This window comes from Pteronotus mesoamericanus, unplaced genomic scaffold (genome assembly GCF_021234165.1).
Source record: "Pteronotus mesoamericanus isolate MK-2021 breed Mesoamerican mustached bat unplaced genomic scaffold, CSHL_Meso_final contig_32, whole genome shotgun sequence".
NCBI lineage: Eukaryota > Metazoa > Chordata > Mammalia > Chiroptera > Mormoopidae > Pteronotus > Pteronotus mesoamericanus.
The window spans coordinates 296,527-314,053 of record NW_026555134.1 but is presented as its reverse complement, the minus strand read 5'-3'; the positions used below and the strand labels follow the sequence as shown (position 1 = coordinate 314,053).

General features: G+C 53.7%; 1 protein-coding gene across 1 annotated transcript; it reads right to left on the bottom strand.

Annotated features, from left to right (window-relative positions):
* Positions 1–15,545: 15,545 nt before the first annotated feature.
* Positions 15,546–16,808, bottom strand: C2CD4C (C2 calcium dependent domain containing 4C). The gene has a single exon (XM_054575906.1). It carries the CDS (start codon positions 16,806–16,808, stop codon positions 15,546–15,548), a length of 1,263 nt encoding a protein of 420 aa, XP_054431881.1.
* Positions 16,809–17,527: the final 719 nt, after the last annotated feature.

Here is a 17,527-nt window from a genome sequence, read left to right as displayed (position 1 = left end):
GACCGGAGCCCTTCCCCAGCCCTTCGGCCTTGCTCCCAACACACCCAATGAGCCTGTGGTCACCGGGCAACAGGAGAATGGCCTGCCCACATTCTCAGCATCCACATTCCACTCTACAGTGCCCATCACTTGAGTGCTGCTGAAGCTCCTCTCGTAGCCCCTCCACGAGGTCCTGTAGGGCCGACTCACTCCTCCAACCTCAGCCTCATGTGTCCTCTCCTGTCACTCTGCCTCCCTGCTCCATGAACACGCCGGGCATGTCCCCCTCTGCAGAGCCTTTGCACTTGCTGGTCCCTCTGCCTGCAACCCTTTGCCCACACATGTCTCGAGGCCAGCTCCTACTCAGGAAGGCAGCAGCAATCCTGGGTCTCTCTGCACCCCAACATCTTGTTTGATTTCTCTGTGGCATTCAGTATCACCTGAAGTGACATTATGGACTTATTTGTTTTCTACACTGTCTTGTAGAAAGTCACCTCTCCAGACCAGGGCCTGAGGGTGTCCCATTCTGCATGTCCTCGTACCTAGAACGGCAACCACCCACAGAAGGCTCTCAGGAAAGACTGTTGAATGAACAGTTAAATTAGGAGCAGGGCTCCGTGCTGGAGCAGACCCGACTTCACCCTACATTGCTTCTTAGTAAGAGACCCCCTCTGTGCTCAGATAGAGGAGGCTGGTGGTCATAGCACACACCAGGGGTTCTGTCCCCTTCCCAGAGTTGTTTGAGGAATAAGATCTGGCCGGGCAGGGGGCGGGGGGGAATTGCAAGGACACCAAAGGAAGAAGCCCATCTCTTCTTCTTGGTTATTTTTGAGACTGTCTATAATGTCTAGAGCTCAGGCAGCTATATTGTGACCATGAGACCTGCTATTCTGAGGATGATAAGCTGAAGATGGGTCTTTGGTGGCATTGCTGAACCTATGAATGTGGCAATCCTGGAGACCCCTCTGTGTGGGGGCTCCCCAGACAATGAGCGAAGAGGCCACCTTCAGCATCCCAGCCTCAACAGACACCACCAGGAACGAGAGCTAACATGCTGAGTCCGGCCCAGGATTCAGGATCAGGGGAAGTAGTGCACCTTTTTGATTTTAAGCCACTCATTTGGGGCTGTCTGCTATGCAACAATCCTACCCTGAGTGAGTTTGTCAAAGCATCCAGGTAGTGCTGCAGGCTCCCTGGCAGGTTCCTGCCTCCAGAGAGTGAACACCTGGCACCTGCTATACTGGCCTCCTGTTGGTCTGTTCAAACCCCACATCCCCACCAGTCTCATCTCTCATCACTTTGCAGTGAGCCCACCTCTCAAATTTCAGGTGGCTGAGTCCTCCAAGGTTCGCCTTAAACAGCACCTCCTCCAAACACCCTTCCCTAACCACTTGCTCAAAGTAGATTAAGCGTTTGCCTCGCTGAATCTACGGAGACTTTTTGACGGTGTTTCACAGCATTTATCATGATCTTACTCTATGTTGCATTTGTAACTGTCTTTTTACTGCATTAGAGTACGGGCTTTAGTTGGGCGGGGACCGTGCTTGTCTCGCTCCTGCCTAGCATCCCTGCATTCAGAATAGGTCCGCCCCTTTCCAGTTTTTCCGTAAGCGCCTTGAATAATTTTATCCGCTGCCGACGCCTGGGAGGAACAGCAGTACCGCAGGGCGGCCGAAAGAGGTCGCCCCTCTCAAGGGCATCTAGGCCATTTTGCCGGTGCTCTGTGACATCGATTTGAAACCTCCTCACAGGCCATCCTTGGAGATGGATTTCAGTATTGTCATCTCCATGTCGCCCAGAGAGGCCAAGTCACTGTCCAAGATTGCACAGCACGGAGCGCCAGGCTGCCTCTGGCCAGGGCCTCCAGCATTTGCGAATTTCAGTACTTGCAAAATTCAGTAATGATGGGAAAGGCCCTTGACCAAAAGGCATTTCTGTGTGGGTGTGGCAAAAGCTAAGGGATCCAGTGCCCTTCCTGCCTCTGGGAAAGAGATGTTCAGCGGAGGCAGAAACAAGGACTCAGTACCAAACCCTCCAGGGCTGAATTTCAAGCACAGTCCTGCTCCTATGGAGATGCAAAGAGTGAAGGTGTAAAGTTTCCCTGCCCTGGCTCTCCGCCTGAAACCAACTTAGTTCTCCCACAATGCAAGAGGTATCCTGGCCAGTGTGGCTCAGTTGGTTGGAGCCTCGTCTCTTGGCAGAAGCACTGAGGTTTGATTCCTGGTCAGGGCAGGTACCTAGGTTGCGGGTTCGATCCCCTGTCCCCTGGTCTGGGCGCATGCCATCCTGGCCCTGGTGAGTGCAATCCCCGGTTCTGGTGCCTACAGGAGACAACCAATAGATGCTTCTCTCTTGCATCATGTTTCCCTCCCTCCCTTCCTTTCTCCCTCTAAAAGCAATGAAAAAAAAAGTCCTCGGGTGAGGGGAAAAAAATGCAAGAGGTGAGTCCACATGGGGGTCGTGGTAAAGGGGCCTGGGGACCCATCATCTACCCCCCACTCAGGTGGTAAAGACACAGAAGGACCCAGCAGGCCTGTGGGGCCTGAAATGGGGGTGGGTGGTGCTTTGCTTCTCAGAAGAGCACTGGGGGTGGCGTGGGGCCCTCCATCTGCTGCGTGTTCTTCAATGTATAGCAGGGTTTCTCCATATGGGCACCGTGGAGAGTTGGGTGGTTCTCTGTGGAGGGCCCTGCTGGGCACTATGGAGGGTCCAGCAACATCCCTGGCCCCACGCACTTGATATCAGGAGCATCCCCAGTCGTGACAACCGCGGACGCCCCGACATCTCCCCGTGTCTCTGAGTGAGAACAGCTTACATAGGTAAGGCCTTGCACGGTGCGTCCAATTAGTAACAGTGGCATGAAATGCACACCATCTGCTCGGGTCTAAAATAGCAAGCCTCTCACTCATATTTAAGGAACTTCAGCTCTGAAAAGGGCACTACACTTGTGATCGATTTCTTGGGCCCTGATGAGGAAACTATTTTTCTCCCACAGAGGCAAGTGGTTTCACGGTTGCAGCAAAGACCCAGGAGGATTTCTTCCTCACAAAAGTCTGGATACCTGCAGTCCATGCCTGCCCGGCTCGAGGCAGAGGGGAGGAGAGGCTGGGCCCCGTCCTCTTGGAACTTTTTTCTTTTTCGGTCTCCCAATACCATGTGCCCTAAGCATAGGACTTTCCACAATAGACAACTGCCATGTAGCAGCCCAAAAGCCCCAGACTCCTTTGTCTCCCCTCCCCACTCCCCACAAGGATAACCACTATCCTGACTTTTCAGAGTACTGATTAATTTTGGCTGACTTTCACTTTATATAAATGGAATTTTTTGGTATTTATGTTCTTCTACATTTAGTTTCTTTAGTTCAAAACTACATGAGATTCATCCATGTTCATTGTCACTGTTGGGCCACATTCCACTCAGTGCATACACCACGGTTTTTTAATCAATTCTACCGTTCATAGGAATTTGGGTAGTTTCCAGGTTTTGTGCACTTCTCACTTTTGAAGGCATAGCCACTCTTTCTTACATCCTACTGGTTGGAACTTGGTCACTGGGCCATGCTTGGTTGCAAAGGCAGCTGGGAAATGTAGACTTTGGAGACACACACACACAGATAGACTGGAATTCTATTTCCAGGGCATCTGAGGGGCAGCTGGTATTCCGCTCTGTAGATGCCTTTAACAGTAGGCAACCAAAAATCCTGCCTCTGATGGGCTTAAGCAGAGAGGCAATGTATTATGTCCTCCAAAAAAAGAGTCTCCTGGACTCCACTCTGCTGCTCTGTGATTATTTTGGTTCCGCCTGCTTTTGCATTGTGTTCGTCCTCAGATGGGCACCAATATGGCTGCAGCTGCTCCAGACATCTCATCATGAAGCTGCAATGGCCACAGGCAGAAAAGGACCATTTTCCTGTGCTTCCCTCTTAGGAACAAGGAAAACTTTTGTGGTCAGCAGAATACCAACTGCCAATGATGTCCACGTCCAAATCCCCAGAACCTGTGAATATGTTCTGTTCCATGTCAAGGGGAAATCAATGTTCCAGGTGAAATTAATCAGCTGACTTTGATATGGGAGATGAACTTGGATTATCTAGATGGCCTCAGTGTAACATGAGGGCCTATTTATAAGTGGAAGCAGGAGTCAGAAGAGAGAGAACAAGAGATGACAGCATGGGGAATGAATCCACATTGTTGAAGGGGTCATGAGCCATGGAATGCAGTGGCCTCTAGGAGCTGCCTCCATGATTCTCCCTCACATCTCATTGGCCAGAAGAGAGTCACATGCCCACACATAAACCAATCTCCAGCAAAGGGGTGGGACACCAATGAGGATTTTCAGCAACACTCATGTAGGATAAGCTTTCTGGAGTCACACAGGTGGGGAGTGGATGCCCAAACAGTATCTAGGCTCAGTCCACTAGGAAGCTGATAAGCACAAGGGATGGAGCAAAGGGAAGTGTCATTGTGTGCATAGAGCAGTCATGGAAGGCCTGCAAGACGAGGGTCAACTTGGAGATGCCTAACATGGACTGATTCTAACTGCAGATCAGATGCCCACCACCTTGCCCAATAGTGATGCAGCTAATATCCAAACCCTATGGGCCCAGGAATTTGGGGTGAATTGTGTCTCCTTGGGGTGAATTGTGTCTCCTCAAAAAGATGTGTTTTAAGTCTTAATCCCCACATCCCCCATTGATCTAAGAGGACCAGGAGGAACTTCACTCTCTGTGGTTCCCAAAGTTCTATTAACCCTGACTTCCCCCAAGCTTGGTGGGGGGTGCCCTCCGCCTCCCCTCTGAGCCCCATCCTGTGAGCTGTTGCCTGCTGATCTGGCTGCCAGCATCTGTTGTCATGGCAACCTGCTCAGGTACCAAGGTCCCCCTAGTCATTGGGTCAAATATGAGTATTGTTTCGATGTGAAATTTCCTAACCTTGGTAACTGCACCAGGTTATAAAAGAAAATCTTTTTTTTAAGAAAATACGTGGTTCTGTGTTTATGGATGAAGAGGCATAGAACCGCCAGCGTCATCTTATGTGGTTCAGGAAATGCATCTCAATATACGTACATGCACACAGCTAACTGATGGATGGAGATCCAGGCATAGGTAGATGTAGATGTAGAACATGACAGAGCAAATGAGGCAAAATGCAGCCAATTGGGGAATCTGGGCAGCGTTCACAGGAGTTGCTGGTACTTGAAATTTTCTGTGAGTTTGAAATTATATCAAAATTTAAAGTTGCGAAAACAACATCCAAGATCCCCAGAGACTTGACTCTGCAGGTCTAAAGATGTCTAGGATCCAATTTAACCAGAGGCTGAGGACAAGGTATTGTGGGTTGAATCATGTCCCCCAGATAGATATGTTCAAGTCCCAATTCTTGGCACCTGTGACTGTGACCTTGTTTGAAAACAGGGAGTTTACAAATGTAATTAAATCAAGACGAAGTCGTACTGGAGTAAGATGGCCCCTAAATCCAATGACTGGTGTCCTTATAAGAAGAGGGAACTATGGCTCAGGTTGTTGTGGTTCAGTGGATTGAGTGCCGGTCTGCAAACCGAAAGGTCACTGGTTTGATTCCAAGTCAGAGCACACGCCTGGGTTGCCAGCCAGGTCCCCAGTTGGGGGCATGTGAGAGGTAACTGATGAATGTATCTCTCACACTTCGATGTTTCTCTCCCTCTCTTTCTCCCTCCCTTCACTCTAAAAATAAATAAATGAAATCTTTTTAAAAAATAAAAATAAAAGAAGAGGGAGACACGGACCCAGACACATGGAGGAGAAGGCCATGGGAGACAGAGGTGGAGATTGGAGCCATGGGACACCAAAAGCCAGGAAAGGAGCCTGGAACACATTGTCCCCTACCCACCCCTTGATCTTGGACTTTTGGCCTCCAGAGCTGTAAGAGAGTAAGTTTCTGTTGTTTAAGTCACCAGCGTGCAGTCATCTGATATGGCCACCCAGGAGCTGAGTACATAGGGCACCCAGGCAGGGAAGCAGTTGTGGGGCTCCCTTACCCCCTTGGGTGCCACTTGGCCCACGGGGGAGCACTGGCCAGGAAGAGCTCACCATGGACCTGGACACTCATTCATTCAGTCACTTTAAGTGTATATTTGGTACTTACTGGCAAAGGGTAAATCCAGCAGGAGCAAATCCAATAAAAATCTCTGCACTAGAGCTGATTTCTTAGCAGGGAGATGACCATACACACGAGGGAAGTGTGTCAGGAGGGGAGGAAGCCAGCAGGGACGAAAGATGGCATGGGTGCAGGTTAAATAAACCGGTCATAGGGGCCTTATCATGAAAGGGGCTTCGCACAAAGATGGGAGTGAGTAAGCTTTGGGGTCTGGGGGGTAACACCTGCAGGGTGCACAGACAGAGTAAAGAGGTGAGGGTTGTTGGAGCCTGAGGGGAACTCGTGAAAACACTGAGGCCTGAGTGGAGTGAGAGGGGTGGGGAGGACATAGGAGACCCCGTTACATTGGTGCTGTGACTTTACATGGCCGGCTTGACACCCTGTGCAGGGTAGATGCCTCTCCCTGGCGTACACCTGCATGGGAAGGCTTCTCTAGCCTGTAGAGGGGGCTGTGCGAGTGTTAAGGAATTTAGGGGATTCACCACTTGCAGTGCTCTGTTCAAGAGTGAGACATGGGCGCTGGCAGAGTGACTTTGTTGGAGCATCGTCCTGTGCACCAAAGGGTTGCAGATTCTATTCCCAGTCAGGATACTTGCCTTGGTTGTGGGTTTGATCCCCCCCATTGGGGTGCATACTGAAGGCAACCAATTGATGTTCCTCTGTCACATCAAAGGTTTTTTTTTCTCTCTCCCCCTCCCCCTCTCTAAAATTAATAGAACATATCCTTAGGTGAGGATTTTTTTTAAAAAATGAGCCATGGTTATTATAAAGCAGTTTAATTTGCTTACAGCACATAAAAAACACAGGATACACTTCCAAAGCTATGTCTTCTAAAAGGGAGACTTAGCCAGTTGCTTATATACACTATTGGTCAATTACATGTTGATTTCTTCTGTAGTTGGCTACTTCATCCTAGTGAGTTCCTGTCAGCTCTTCCTGTTTACAGCTGGTCTGCAAAATACTGTGCTACATTTTAACATTTAGCAAGAATAACATTCAGTAATAACATTTAGAACTGTCCTAACCTTGAGGACCCTTGTCCTGCTGAACAGGAGGGCAGACATGTGAAGGACCATCTGGGCTGAGCAGGCACCCACAGATCTGCTGCTCGTGCCGGTATAATTTTACGTTGGCTCACCCATCAGCTCACCCTTGTTATTACACTCAGGTGGAAGATCAGGCAGCGAAAAATAGCCCTTCCCAACCAGCCAGAGAGAGAAAGCCTGGGAGTGGGAATGGAGGGTCTGCAGCTGCCTCCGCACCTTGCCCACCTCTCAGGAAAACGCAGGACCTTAGCTTCTTGATCATCATTCACTGGGTCATCCTTTCAGCAAATATTTCTCAGGCACCTACTGTGTGCCAAGCACTGTTCTAGACCTGGAAAGACAGGAGGGAGATGGCCCTCCTAGAGTGCTAGACAGAAAATAAAGAAAGGTCGGAAGATAGGAGTGGGATGGGGTTCTTTGGATGGATGCCCAGGGGAGGCCTTTCTGTGGTGAGGGTACTGTGGAAATCTGGGGAAGGGGAACACCAGGAGGAAAGCACAGCCAATGGAAAGGCCATGAGGCTGGATGGTGCCAGGAATGTTGGGGAACAGCAGAAAGCCCCGTGTGCCTGGAATGGAATGAGTGAGGGAGGGCGTGAGGGCAAGGAGATGACAGGGTAGGTCGTCAGGGTCCTGTGGACTCGGGAAGACTCGTGCTTTTACACCAAAGGACATGGGAGCCATGGAGGATAGTGGGCAGAGTAGGACTGCGCCCACTCAGTGCTCACTGTCGCCCTTTTGATCTCCTTCCAGGAGGACAGGCTGTGGGGTCCAAAAGCCAAACCTGACTCAGGGGATCACAGGCGCCCTCTGCTGGCTTTGAGGGCAAACAGACTGTAGGTAGAGCCAGGACAACCAGGGTTGAGGGGACTGCCCTGGTCCAGGAGGGAAGGTGGGGGCATGTAGTTGAGCCCAATCACAGCAGGGACGGAAAAGTGCAGGGGAAGTGGGCTGGTGGGAAATTTTTAATATCCTTTTAGTTGAAATATAATTTATAGTAAAGTGTACAAATCATAAGTATATTAAGCATAAGGAACTTTTTAAAAAATTGAAGTCACATAAAATTAAAATTTTACAGTGAGTGATTCAGTGTCATTTACTACATTCACAATGTGCAGCCAGCACCACTATCTAATTCCAAGGCATTCTCATCACCCCAGAAAGGAGCCCCGTCCTCCTCAGTCACTCCCCTTCCCCCTTCCCACTCCTGGCAACCACTAACCCCCTTCCTGTCTCTGTGGACTTGCCTGTTCTGGACATTGCACGTAAATGGAATCACACACTCTGTGGTCTTTTACACCTGGCTTCTTTCACTGAGCATCACGTGTTTGAGGTTTCTACACGTCGTAGTGGGTGTCAGTGCTTCACTCCTTTTCACGGCGGAGTGACATTTCATTCCGTGGATGTACCATTTATCCATTCATCCACTGATGGGCATTTGGGCTGTTGCCACCTTTTGGCTATTGTGCATAATGTTGTTATGAACATTAATGTACAAGTTTTTGTTTGAGGAACAGTTTTTAATTCTTTGGGGTATCCTAGGACTGGAATTGCTGGGTCATGTAGTAATTCCATGTGGAACTTTTTGAGAAAGTGCCAGTCTGTTTTCCACAGCAGCTGCACCATTTTACATTCCCACCAGCAGTATGTAAGCTTCCAATTTTTTCACCTCCTCACTAACACTTGTTATTTTTTGGTTTCTTGATCACAACCATCCTATTGGTGTGAAGTGGTATCTTATGATTTGCATTTCTTTGATGACAAATGACATTGAGCATCTTTTCATGGGCTTGTCGGCCATTTCTCTTTGGAGAAGTGTCTATTGAGGTTCTTTGCCCATTATTTTTAAAGATTTTATTTATTTACTTTTAGAAAGAGGGGAAAGGAGGGAGAAAGACAGGGAGAGAAACATTGATATGTGAGAGATACGTCGATTGGCTGCTTCTCAAATGCACCCAACTAAGGACCTGGCCCACAACCCAGGAATGTGCTCTGACTGAGAATCAAACCGGTGACCTTTACCGGCCGACACTCAATCCACTGAGCCACGCCAGCCAGGGCAGCTTTGCCTATTTTTTAATGGGACCATTTGTTTTTTTGTTACTGAGTTGCGAGAACTTTTAAAAATATATTTCGGGTACTAGACCCTTATGAGCTCAGTGAACGATTATAAAGAAACTCTCTAGAGGAACCACCACCCAGATGGCAATATGGACAGTGACAGAGGCCATCCTCATCCCCCTCTGGCCGCCACTTCCCAGGTGGCCCTCTGACTTCCATCATTGTAGATTTATGTTGTGTGTTCTTGAACTTCTCATAAATGGAATTGCATGACGTGTTCTTCGTGTCCAGCTTCCTCAACATCAGTGTCGATGTTCATCCAGCCTATTGTGTGTAGTAGCTTGTTTTTTGCAAGGGCAGTTCAGTGTGTGTTTGGAAGGCAGAGCCTTCTGGTTTGCTGGTGAGTGAGGCTGGGTGGGGCTGAGAGAGAGGAGCCGATGGGATCCCCCACTCCTTATCTCCCCTATGCAAACCTAACACATTTCAGAGATTTTACACCCTTAGTCTCTGGGCAAGGCTAGATTCCCTACCAGGCAGGGAGTATATGGCTGAGCCTCACCCCACGGCCCTCTGTTGGGCCTGCCACTCTCCCAGCGCCAGGTTTCGGTGCCATGTAGTGCCAAGTCAGCCCTCACCCCCGCTCCACCAGCACAGAGTAAGATTCGGGGTACTGGAAAGGAAACCGAGTCACAGTGAAGAGAGTGACCTCTCTGAATCCAAACCCAGGCGTGTCACCAGGCAGAGTGTAGACGGCAGGGCCCCTCAGGGAAAGAGGAGCCTGCAGGCATTTGGGAAGGGAGTGTGAGTGAGCTTGAGAGGTTGGGGCCTGCACCAGCCCTGGTTCAAATTGTCATCTTGCCACCTGCCAGCAGGGTGGTTTTGGGCATGTGATTTTGCCTCCCTGTGCCTCAGTCTCCCCATGTGTCAATGTGGGGTCTGCAGAGTCCTGGCACAGTTTCGGTGGGTCATCCTCTCACCGGGATGGGCCCTGCAGTGTGGACGCGTACCTTATTTGACCCTGGAGAGAAGTCGCTATTGATCAGGGGGAGGGTAAACTGAGGCCCAGGGAGCCAGATCTTGTGCTTTTGCAACCGGTGTCAACCCATGGCCATTGGCACCAATTCAACACCAACAGGAATCTCCAATTTTGGATGTGGTAGAGAGACATTTATTCAGTGCAAACAAACAGCTCAATAGTGGGACAACACCCAAGTAAGGTGGCCATCTGGCAGGGTCACTGTCCAGCAAGACAGCTCTATGCCACCAGGACTTTTTCGGTGTCTCAGCCTCAGCCAAGAAAGCACAGCCCTCGATAAAAAGGGGAAGTGTGATCCCTAGCTAGACTACAGGGAGCAGACTTATATAGACAGAAGTCCCCGCCCCTGGTTCCAGATTGGTCCATCTTCATGCAAATAGGGACTTCAAACGTCACAGTTTGATTGGTCCTAAAAGCACTATCCTGAGTGGTTGGAATGGAGCTTCTCTGATTGGTCAGTGAAGATGCTACTGGAGATAATACAGCTGTGCAGCTCCAATTGGACAGGGAAAACCTCAGTCTTATTGGTTGAAATAATTCAAGGAAGTTCTGTATAAAAGAGTTGGCGCAGCTGGCAAGCAGGTAGGTCAGTGCAGGTTTCTCCCTGAAGTGCAGTCTGTGTGAAAGACCCCGGTTTAGAAATGGCAGCTGGGCTCTGTTTTTACATTTGAGCCCAGTTAGCCACCAGGAGCCCTTCTGGATAAGGTATCTTCTTTCTCTGGGTACACTGGATACCTGCCCCATCTTCTGACCATTCTTGGGGGTTTACTTCCCTTGGGGAGGTAGGGTGTGCACATGCAGGTTTCCCTCTGCAGCAGGTTCCTTTTTTATTGAAGTCATTTTTCTCCTCCTGTCAGCAGACCGGGCTGCAGGCAGCCCCTCCCTCCCACTCTCAGAAGGGCTGAGAAGAAAACAAAAGCTTAATTGAATCCCATGCTGGGGGAAGCGGGTGTAGGCAGCTGGACAGAGGGGCAGGTGCAGTGGGAAGAGGCCCCCAGCACAGAGAGGGCAAGGAAGCCCCAGGCCTCAGTGGGTCTGATGGTAGCCTATAATTATCATCCTAATGTGATTATATTATCATTGCTATATTGTGCCTGCTTCCACGGAACAGGCCTGTACATAAGCTCTTTCCACATGCGTTTGGGCCTCATCACCAGGGCTGAAGCGTTGATCATGGGGAGCCTGCGACCCACACTAGCTATGTGACTCGCCCAAGGCCACACTGTGTTGCGGAGCGGCAAGTTGCTGGCTGGAATTCCATCATGGAACACTCCCCAGGCATGTTAGGGTTCAGGTTTGCAAGCCTCCAGATGTTCCCGAGGGGGCGGGAACCACACAAGAAAAAGCTCCAGGAAGGGTGCGTGGGCTTCAATGTGGAGCATTCACAGTGCGTGGGGCTGTGAGGAGCCACGGAAGGTTTCCAAGCAGGGCAGCAGGAGAAGGCAGTGGGCCGATAGAGGCGGGCAGTGCAGCTGAAGCTGAGGTGGGGTGGGCTGGAGGCCCCAGTGGGCTGGGTTCCCAAGCCCCCTTCCTCTACCTCTGGAATGTGCCTGCTACCTCAATACTTCTCCCCTATTTTAGTTTCTGCTCTTCCTGCAAAGCCCTCCTTGATTAATGCTCACTCCCTCACCCCACGGCCACATTCCCCAGCTCTGTACGATGTGCAAACCCTGGGCTTCAGGCTGCTGCCTGCCTTCCTGCCAGACTGGAGCTCACCTAGCCCAGTGCTTTTCCTCCTTCCTCATACTGGAGTCTCACTGTACCAGTGTCTCTGGCTGCAAATTAAAAAAAAAAAAAAAAAGGTCGGACTGGCTTAAGCTAAGAAAAGATGTTCCCGGCCTCTGAACTGAAACGGTGCGCAGCTACAGACCTCAAGCGCAGCTGGAACCAGGTGCCCACAAGGTCGCCAGGCATCTAACCCGTCATCCCTTGGCTCTGTTGTCCACTGTGCTGGATCCACTCTGAGAAAGGGACATCATTTTGTGATTTGCCCCAAATGAGGTGCCTATGGCTAGGAGTGGCCCCGGATGCTCCCAGCCCCTGGAAAGCAGGAAGAAGACTCAGGTGCCAGCTGGGCTGGAAGGAGGGTGCCGATGCTGTCTGTTTGCACCATGGGCTGAGCGCTGGGCTGCCGCAGGTGCCAACGACAGATCGTTCTGATTGCATCGGTAGTACAAGACAGTGAATTACACTAACGAGGGGTATAAAAGGGGGTCTGGGATGGGGGCTGCCCAGAGGAAAAGGCAGTGGGTCAAGACCCAAAGGCAGAGCAAGAGGACATAAGTGAGGGTGTTTCCAGTGAGGAACCAGCATAGACGAAGGGGGAGGGGGGCTTCTCAACCCACTGGTCCCATTACAGACATTCTGAATGTCTTTTTTGGTCATTCTGAGGCACTGGGCAGCCCCAGTACACACACACCGTGACACATGTGCACAGTTACACAGCAACACTTGTGCCCACAATCATGTGGTTACACACATGTAAAAGGGTACACACAGAAAAATGTGTGTGAGCAAAGCATAGACATGCAAGCACATGTACACTTGTTGACACACATGTAACTATACCCGTATGCATACATGCACTCGCATGGCTTTGCCCACACTGTGACACCTATGCACAAACACTGCTGCGCTCTCACATGCACATCACTCCACTGGCATGCAAACACATGCACATAAGGCATACATGTAGTTACACATTTGCATTTGCACACACACAGACACACAATCCCACATGCGCGCAAAACAGGCTGCCCAGTGATGAGTGGCTGGTGGGGAAGAGAAGGCGCCCGGTTGCCCTGGCAACACATCCTGGGTCCCGACCAGGCCTTGTTAGCGCAGCTCATCTGGCAGCTATCAGCAGGTGGAGGGCTGCTCAGGACCCCAACCTCCCACAAAGGTTCCTGGTGGCTTCGTGACAGCCCTGACAGTTTGGGCCCCGGGGGGGATGGAGAGAGGAACAGGCCTGGGGTCAAAGCAGAAAACAGGCCCCTGAACGAGGGGCTCTGTGTGGAGAGGCACAGCCTGCCCTGGCGGGGGGCAGGGGTGGTGAGGGGGGACAAAAGGGCCAGGGCTGGCCTCGCAGCCCAAACACTTGCTTCCTGCTTCCTGTCTGGTCACCGGGGCTGGGGCAGACCAGCTGAGAAGGAAGGCAGGGTCAGCTGGAGGCGCTCCCGTTTTGGCAGCTGACAGGATCCAAGGGGAGGGTCCCCATTAGTGATGGCACCATACGTCCAGCCTTTGTCCCCAGGGGACAGAGACGGGAAGGGACAGATCCTGGCAATTCTCTCCTTGGTGGGTGCAGTAGGGGCATGGGTTCGAGTCCTGGCTCCTGTCAACGAGTGAGATGCGGATGTGGGCAGCCTTCCGAGGGACTGCTGTGAAGGCCACTCACGCAGAGGAGGGTAAGAGCGGTGCCCACGGACACCTGCTGGATGAATGTTGGCTGTTGCTGTATCAGGGCCCGCGGGCCCCCACAGCACCGCCCTGCGCGACGCGGCGTCCTTGTCTCCGCCCCAAGCAGAGGATCTGACAGCATTGAGGATTTCACTGACCTTGAAGGCTCCTGCCACCTTCCTTGGAATTCAAGACAAAATTCCTCTCTTGTTACTAAACAGCAAAGAAGGCAGATCTCCACCCCCGCATTCTCGAAACACCTTTATTGCACTAAAAACAGCATTTATAAACAAACACACTTGGGAGGTTTACCCACAGTCAACTTCGAACACAAAGATATGAAAGAGTGCAGGGGCATGTAAAATGGGGGGCCCCAGAGGGAAAGCAGGGGAGGGGGAAGGTCAGGGTCGGAGAGAAAGGGAGGGGTGTGAGCTCCAAGCATCTACGCAGGGCCGCCTGTTGCCTCTTTGGCCCACAAGCCTGGCCCTGGTGGTCCCAGGTTCCAGAGTGAAGTGGGGAGCCCCTATGAAGGCGGGAGCAGGAGCAGGAGCATGAAGGAGCAGGCACAGGGTGGGGCCACAGGGGGCACGAACAGGGACCCCATCTCTGAGGTCCCCTCTATCTCAGTCTGCAGGGTGCACTGAGGGGAAATCTGCTCCTTCCCCTCTCCCTTTGTGGGACCTGGGAAGCTAGAGTCAGGAGGGACAATGTTTGCGCAGGGAGGGGCACCCCAGGAACCCAGTGGGCTGCCCGTTCCGTCCATGCCCAGCAGGCAGCCCAGGAGAGGTGAAGGGACAGAGCTGGCCTGGCCTTGCTGGGCCCTGCTTCCAATGGTATTGTTTCTGTTTCGTTGAACTGTTAAACCTCCACAGAAATCATTCAAGGACCCACATGCTGACACAACAAGCAAACCCATGCAGCCACCTAGCAGCATGAAAAGCCACAGCCAGGGTCCCCCTTTGCTTGCCCTTTTGCCCCACCCACCCTAACCAAAACCTATTTACACACGTGGAGTAAAAGCCACGGCCATCAGTTACTGGGCATCACTCCCTGGTGTCCAGCTGACGAGGGTCTGGGGAGGAGGGGGCAGGGTGACAGCCTAGGAGGGATGGGGGGAGCTGCTCTCTGGGTGCCTTCTGAGCATCCCCTTCAGGGGAGGGAGACTCCAGCAGGGCCAGAGGTCCCAAGCAGGTGCAGTGGACAAGCCAGGCAGGTCTGTGCCCGAAAAGCAAGCAGAGACGGAGTTGGAGGAAAACAGCCCATGGGAGGGCTGTCTGGCTCCAGGGACAGAAGAGGAACTGTTGCTCCCATTTTCATCTTCCAGGACTCCCTGTGCCAGGAGCTTCACAGCCCTGCTGCCTCCCAGAGCCCCATGGGGCCAAACCCTGGGCCTGGCACTGCTTTCTGGGGTCTGGCTGGCTGGCCTGGGGGAGGAGAACCCTCGTGCAACACAGCAAAAAATTCAGCTCAGCCTCAGGACTGGAGACCTCTAGGTCTGTGATCCACCTGGGCCTCCTCCTGGCAGATTCCCAGCCACCTGAGAACCCCTTTCCAGAACTCTGAAGAGGGTGAGACCACGTGGAGGGGAACGTGGGGCACAGGGTGGACACCCGGCCCTGCAAATGGCCTTCTCTTACCTGACAACCCCCTCTCTTTTTCCTTCAAAAAACTTAATCCATGAAAAGTGGCATCCTGGTCACTATCCAGCAACCCAGCAAAGCCCCAGCTGCAACGTCAGGGCCTGGCCCAGCCTTAGTTTAAACCCACCTTCTCCTCCTGACCCCTGGCCCAGCCAGCTGGCTGTCTGCCTGTCAGAATCGGGGTGCAGAGGGGAGGTGGGATCTCCCCTCAGCACCTGCGGGAGGGGTAGAGGGTGGGCAGCAAGGGTCCCTTACAAGAAGGGGAGCAGGGAGGTCAGAGGCAACTCCTTCTCCCCCAGCAGCGTGTCCCGCTTGAGACTGCTACCCTTGTTGACCACCTTGATCCTGAGGGCCAGTTTTCGGACACTGGCCGGCCCAAGGCCATCGAAAAAGAAGTCCTCGTTGAAGACGGGGTGGCGGCTGTTCTTAATGATGGTGCTGCGCTGCTTCTGGAGCTTTCCAGGGACCAGGCACAGGCCGACGCAGCAGTTGATGCTTCGCGCATCGCAGAGGTGGTCGTACAGACCCTCGGCGGCCAGCAAACGCACCCGCAGGCGCGCCTGCGCCGCCTCATACTCGGCCAGCAGGCGCACGCTGCCCCGGGTGCCCATGCGCACGGCGTGCTCCGCGCGCGGCACCTGGCCCGGCTCCGAGCCCGGCTCCGGGGTGGCCCTGCGAGTCAGGCGGCGCCGAGCCCCAGGGCTGGTGTCGGGAGTGCTGTCATCGGCCGACAGGGAGCCATGGCGGCCCACGGAGTGCTTGAGCTGGCTCACCTTGGCCTGGCTGTCCTGAGCGAAGCCTTTGAGCAGCGACACAGAGCGCGAGAGCAGAGGGGACCCAAACGGGGAGGACTCGGCCGAGGACCCCGTATCACTCTCCCCACCGCTGAAGTAGCGGCTGGGGCTCATGAGGGCCCCGCCAGCCTCCCTGGACACCCCATCGCCCCCATTAGCCTTGACGCCCCCACGGCGGCGCCGCGCTCCAGGGGAGCCCACCTGGGCCAGGGCCCCATGCTCGCTGTGGAACAGAGACTCCTTGCGCCGCGTGTGGGGGCTCTCGGCCAGCGTGGTAAAGCCATAAGACGTCTGGGCCTTGGGCACCGAGGGCAGGGACATGGCACCCTGGGCCTGGGGGTCGGAGTTGGTGGCGGCCTCCTCAGCCGACCAGTCCTCGGCGCTCTCAATCTGGATCACATGCCGGGTGGCCGCCTTCAGCAGGCTCTTGCTCTCGGCTGCCAGCTTGGCGGGCAGCCGGGGGCTCCGGGGGGCTCGGCGGGGCGAAGCAGAGGCGAGGTTCTGCTCCGCAGCCGGGCCAGGCTCACCCGGCCCCTCGGGCTCCGCGGGGCTGGCCGGCGGCAGCTTCGGGGGGATGAAGAAGTCGGGAATCTTGTCGGGCGTGAGCACGTTGCTGTACAGGGGCCCCTTGGAGGCCTTGTCCCCCGCCTCGCCCCCAGCAGCACCGTTCTCCCCGGACCCCCGAAGCCGCTCCAGAAACCACATGTTGGTTTTCTTCATAGGGGCAGCAGGCAAAAGGCTAGGAGGGGGTCTGCAGAGTCTGGGAAGAGAGGCAGGGACCAGGAGCTGCAGGCCCACAGGCACTGGGGGCTGAAGGGGGTGCCTGGTGCCTGTCAGGGGGAACCCGAACGGGGGTGGGGTGGGCCCGCCTACCCCCTCCCCTGCCCGCCCCTCCCCGGAGAGATCGTGCTTAACTTCCAAGCACCCGGGCGAAGCCGAGGAGGTGGGGTGGGGGGGTGCTGCTCTGACTCCAGGATAGCTCCCGAGGGAGAGCGGCCCCTCTCCCGCCCCCGCCCCCGTTTTGAGGATCTCAAAGCGCTTTTTAAAGGGTTTCAGGCTCAGTCTACAGGACGACACCTCAGGGTGTGGGTGGACCCCCAGGTGTCCCAGCTCCGCCCCCCCCCCCTCGGGCTCCCACCCACCTGTGGCTTCTCGCTAGGCTGAGGGTCCAGACAGGCAGGGTGGGGGAAGGGAGGGTACTGGAGTCTGGGGACCCACAGCGCAGTCCCCTGACCCCTCTCCTCTGTCTCCCTCACCCCCTGTTAACTCAGCTTGGGGTGGGGGTGGGGTCCTAGCAGCCCCCGCGGAATGTGGCAGGGTCCCTGAACTCACCAGCCCGGGGTGGCGGCCCGAGGCTGAGGCTGTCCCGCGGACTCGCCGGGGTCTCGGCGCGAAGCTCCGGGGCTGGGGGTGGGGGGCCGCGGCCGCAGCTTCCACAA

Coding starts and splice junctions, on each gene's coding strand:
- C2CD4C (XM_054575906.1), bottom strand. CDS start 16,808: ATGAAGAAAACCAACATGTGGTTTCTGGAGCGGCTTCGGGGGTCCGGG.